Consider the following 3826-nt stretch of genomic DNA (forward strand, 5'->3'; position numbering starts at 1 on the left):
ATATATAATTCATAGTCACTCTTCTGACAGTTTATTAACACTTCAGTTATGACTACCATATTTTCCGCACCTTACCGTAAGCCGCACCTACATTTTTTTTTTAAGAAACTGTAAACGTACATATATAAGCTGCACCGGGCTATAAGCCGCTGGTATCTCCACAGCTCTCGGTTTTCATAAGGACGCAGCTAAGGGAGCATCCTAATAAATCTGCTGGATATATTAAGGACACAGCCCTGCATCTCCAAAGCCGAACCATGGTTTCGTTCACACCGAGCTTACGTGCAGCAGCTCTATTTCCCTCCTGTACTACCAGATTGATAGGTTTCAACTTAAAAGAGTCATCTTTTCCTTCATGTGGTTTCCATGATGAGGGGGTATGAGTTTGAAAACATTTCCCCATCGTGCCTGCTGCTAGCATGTGCTTGTCCTAAATAAAAATCTGCACTTTCTTCTTTGATTTCCAATTTTGACTTCCAATGATTCACTTCCTGCTAAATAGCCCCCTGGTGGTTGAAGAAAAATTCACAGAAAAGCTGCACTGGACTATAAGTTGCATGATTCAAAGCTTAGAAAAAAAGTAGCAACTTCTAGTCCAAAAAATACGGTAGTCTTCACATCCAAACTGGAATGGAAGAGGCAGAAACTCTAACTTCAACTGTTATAAAAATGCTGTACATATAAAATATGACACATATATATATAATGAATATATATATATANGATAATCCGATTAACTATTACAACCTGGTTAAAGGCTATCTAGGTGAGCATGCCTGGTACCTGCCTAACTATCCAACTAAGGACCCTTCAGTAAGGTAACCTTCCCATTGCTGGTCGGTAGGTGGAGCACCTCAAGCAGACATTGCAGCTTTATCAAGACAGAACATCAGCATGGATGTCGACACTTTCAGGAGTCTGGATATCAACGTGATAACTGTAAGTTTACATGTGAAACAAACTATACCAGAAAACTGTCTGTGTGAGAAGTTTCTGTGGATGGAAAGTCATTTTAGTGGCCAAAGCTACAAAACAAGCCTCAACCTACTTACAGTAACTATGTGGTGCTGAAAATTAAAGATCCTCGAAGAAATCTTCCTGTGTTTGTCTTTTCCGACAGAACCTGACTGTGGCCAACGTCCAAGGTCTGATGGGTGAAAACCTACGAGATCTCAAGCTGTTTGAGAATGATACTGTGGTTCAGAGATGGGTGAACCTACAGCTACAGTCTGACCTGGACACACTAGGTTTGGGTCTAATCACCACTAGAGCAGACCCAACAGTACCGACCGCTACAAACAGCACTGAGCCACAGGGTAAAACTATCACCTTTCTCTTTAAAATGGTCCAGGTTGGAGTCAAAAACAATGTGGGTGATGGTGTGTTTCCATCTGAAATTCACATGAACTACTGCCTAAAATGAAAAAAATATTTCGTCATCAGCAGTGTGTTTTCATTTGTACCTGTTGGACCTTTGTGAGCTAAAGGAAAAATTAGACATCTTATGGATCTTATATGATTAAATAATAATTCTAATGAACCGTCTTGTTTCATTTAAGTGTCGTTGTCAGTTAGTGCAGTAACGCGTTCATAGTGTGGTGTCAAAGGTCTACTGCTGTAGTTTTGCTGTTTACGGCCACTAGGGGGTGCCACAGTCTAACAAACTTAATTCTTTGTTTTAGGAAACACAAACAGTTCAAATACAACCCCAGCCAGTACAGCAATACCATCCCAATGTGAGCATACTTTACTTACATGAAATCATTTCCAAATATTCAGCAGTAGTTTAAATCAGGAACATTGTAAATGGACTGTGTTTGTCTGATTTACAGCTGCAACCACCAGTGGTGTCCTGGAGTTCACAAAATCACCAGCCTCTGTTCTCCTGACCGCTCTGCTCACAGCTGCTCTACAAATAATCCTACAACCAGCCTAAGAGCCCCACTTCTGCAATAACTTAGGCAATGCTTTCATACAGCCTATAGTTATTATCACTATTAGCTCTAGTATTTATACACATGTAGAAAAAATGCTTCATCTCAACTTTTTGATGTCTTTATTAGCGTCATGAAACTAATCTATCTCAGAAGAATCATTTAAATATTTACATAACTTGTTGATGGAAATTAGGGGAAAATAAAAAAAAACATTCATATAAAGTGCTAAATCATGATACAAATTAATTGCACTGGTTTTTATCCTTTCAAATGTAATTCTTTTCTTCCTGTACTTTAAACAGCAAAGCTATAACCTAAATTAATAAATGCACATTAACATGAATATGATGCTTCTGTCTTTTTTAATGGTAAACATGTCGGTTATCTGACATATTTTTGTTGTACATCAACTTCGACAAGTGAGTAAGTGGCATGAAACTACTTTTCATGTAAAGCATCCATCATAAAATCCTTGAAGAATGTTTTTATAAACAGAAGAACCCTAAATCTTACCAAAAACAGCACTTCTTATGGGGCCCACGCTTTTGGGCCCCATAAGAAGTTTCTTCTAACTGAAACTATTGTTTTTAAATTTGTGACTGAATTCTGAGCGTGAATCAGTGAAGGAAGCTAAAGTTTACCACCAAAGAAACGTGATAAAAGCAGCTCAGCAGTTATAAGGGCTTCATAGCTGTAATTCCAATAAATATTCGTCCACTGATTGTTGAGGATAAGGGTATAAATGATTTTAAATAAACAGACTTTTTAAAATCAAAATTGATCATTTAAATTTTTTTAGAAACGCCTCTTATTTCCTTTCAGAAATGTAAATGATTATATTCAGGGGTATGAATAATTTTGGACTTATCTGTATCTCAAAGTTATTGTAGGAATGAAGACAGACCAGTAAATAAGTTTCACTTTACTTCAGAAGCAGGACAGCGTCAACATAACTGTAGATTTTCCCATCTACTTTTGGATAGTCTCTGATTGAGAGAGAAGTTGATGCATTTACTTTCAGTGATTTCACCACAAACACCAAGAACACAGATGGAGAACTTAAGATGGCTGCGCCAGAAGATGTGCAGGTATCCACAAACTGAAGTCACCACACACACGCGCCTCAGTGGTCCCATGACTTATCCAGATTTCTGCTGTAATGGACTACAGCAGATCCAAATGGATCCTTGGTACCATTTGGGTTGTAAACCTTGCAAGATCTGAAGGTGTTCTCAGACCAGAAGGGTTCTATCCTTCCTCCAACAAGTTCTGGGTATTATCATTGAATGATAAGCCCTCCACTCTAATTCCTTTCTCTGAGACGTTACCAGATCTATTATCTGAAGGGCTATACCCCTCCCAACTAACTCCGTACTCAGAGGTTAACACCTAACCATCAGTCCATCTCTGCAGATTCATAGAGAATCTATTCAGCTGGTTATGAAGAAAACTTGTCTAGATTCTAAAGTCTATACTGAGTGAGCCATTCCTCCATCTTCTGTGATTCAACCAGACTGACGACAACTGGCTCTTATTATCTGATCCAGGAATGTCTTAGTGACTCATATGGAGTCCCAGGGCTAGGGTCGGCCCAAGAATCCATGGGGCCCTAAGCGAAATTTGGTTTTGGGGCCCTCTATTTCTGTTAATGTAGATTGCTGCAATCAGCAGTCAGACGATGAAATCATTCGCATACCTGCTATAAACTTATTGCATCTCTGACAGTGCTGTTCACATTATATCCTATATGCATGTATAATATAGGACACATTTATTGGCCCCAACTTCCTTCGGGGGATCGTGATTGGCTGATACTTACAGGTGAAGCTGATCTTATCCCCTGATCTCATCTTTATCAGCAAAGGTTTATAACTCAGCCTCTGTCCTCT

General features: G+C 38.9%; 1 protein-coding gene across 1 annotated transcript; it reads left to right on the plus strand.

Annotated features, from left to right (window-relative positions):
- The first annotated feature begins 714 nt into the window (after positions 1-714).
- On the plus strand, positions 715-2280 carry LOC106953136 (mesothelin-like protein). Its single transcript, XM_015041701.1, has 5 exons — positions 715-766; positions 845-939; positions 1121-1316; positions 1683-1736; positions 1833-2280. The coding sequence occupies exons 2-5, from the start codon at positions 895-897 to the stop codon at positions 1934-1936; spliced, it is 399 nt and encodes a 132-aa protein (XP_014897187.1). The 5' UTR covers positions 715-766; positions 845-894; the 3' UTR covers positions 1937-2280.
- Positions 2281-3826: the final 1546 nt, after the last annotated feature.

The sequence above is a fragment of the Poecilia latipinna genome, unplaced genomic scaffold (assembly GCF_001443285.1).
Source record: "Poecilia latipinna isolate Pla-1442-1.1 unplaced genomic scaffold, P_latipinna-1.0 Scaffold563, whole genome shotgun sequence".
Lineage (NCBI taxonomy): Eukaryota > Metazoa > Chordata > Actinopteri > Cyprinodontiformes > Poeciliidae > Poecilia > Poecilia latipinna.

What these genes read in the sequence shown, in the direction of transcription:
- LOC106953136 (XM_015041701.1), top strand. Translation starts at nt 895, where the DNA reads ATGGATGTCGACACTTTCAGGAGTCTGGATATCAACGTGATAACT. An exon ending in AAACAGCACTGAGCCACAGG is followed by an intron (nt 1,317 to 1,682) that starts GTAAAACTATCA and finishes TCTTTGTTTTAG; the next exon opens with GAAACACAAACAGTTCAAAT. An exon ending in TACAGCAATACCATCCCAAT is followed by an intron (nt 1,737 to 1,832) that starts GTGAGCATACTT and finishes TCTGATTTACAG; the next exon opens with CTGCAACCACCAGTGGTGTC.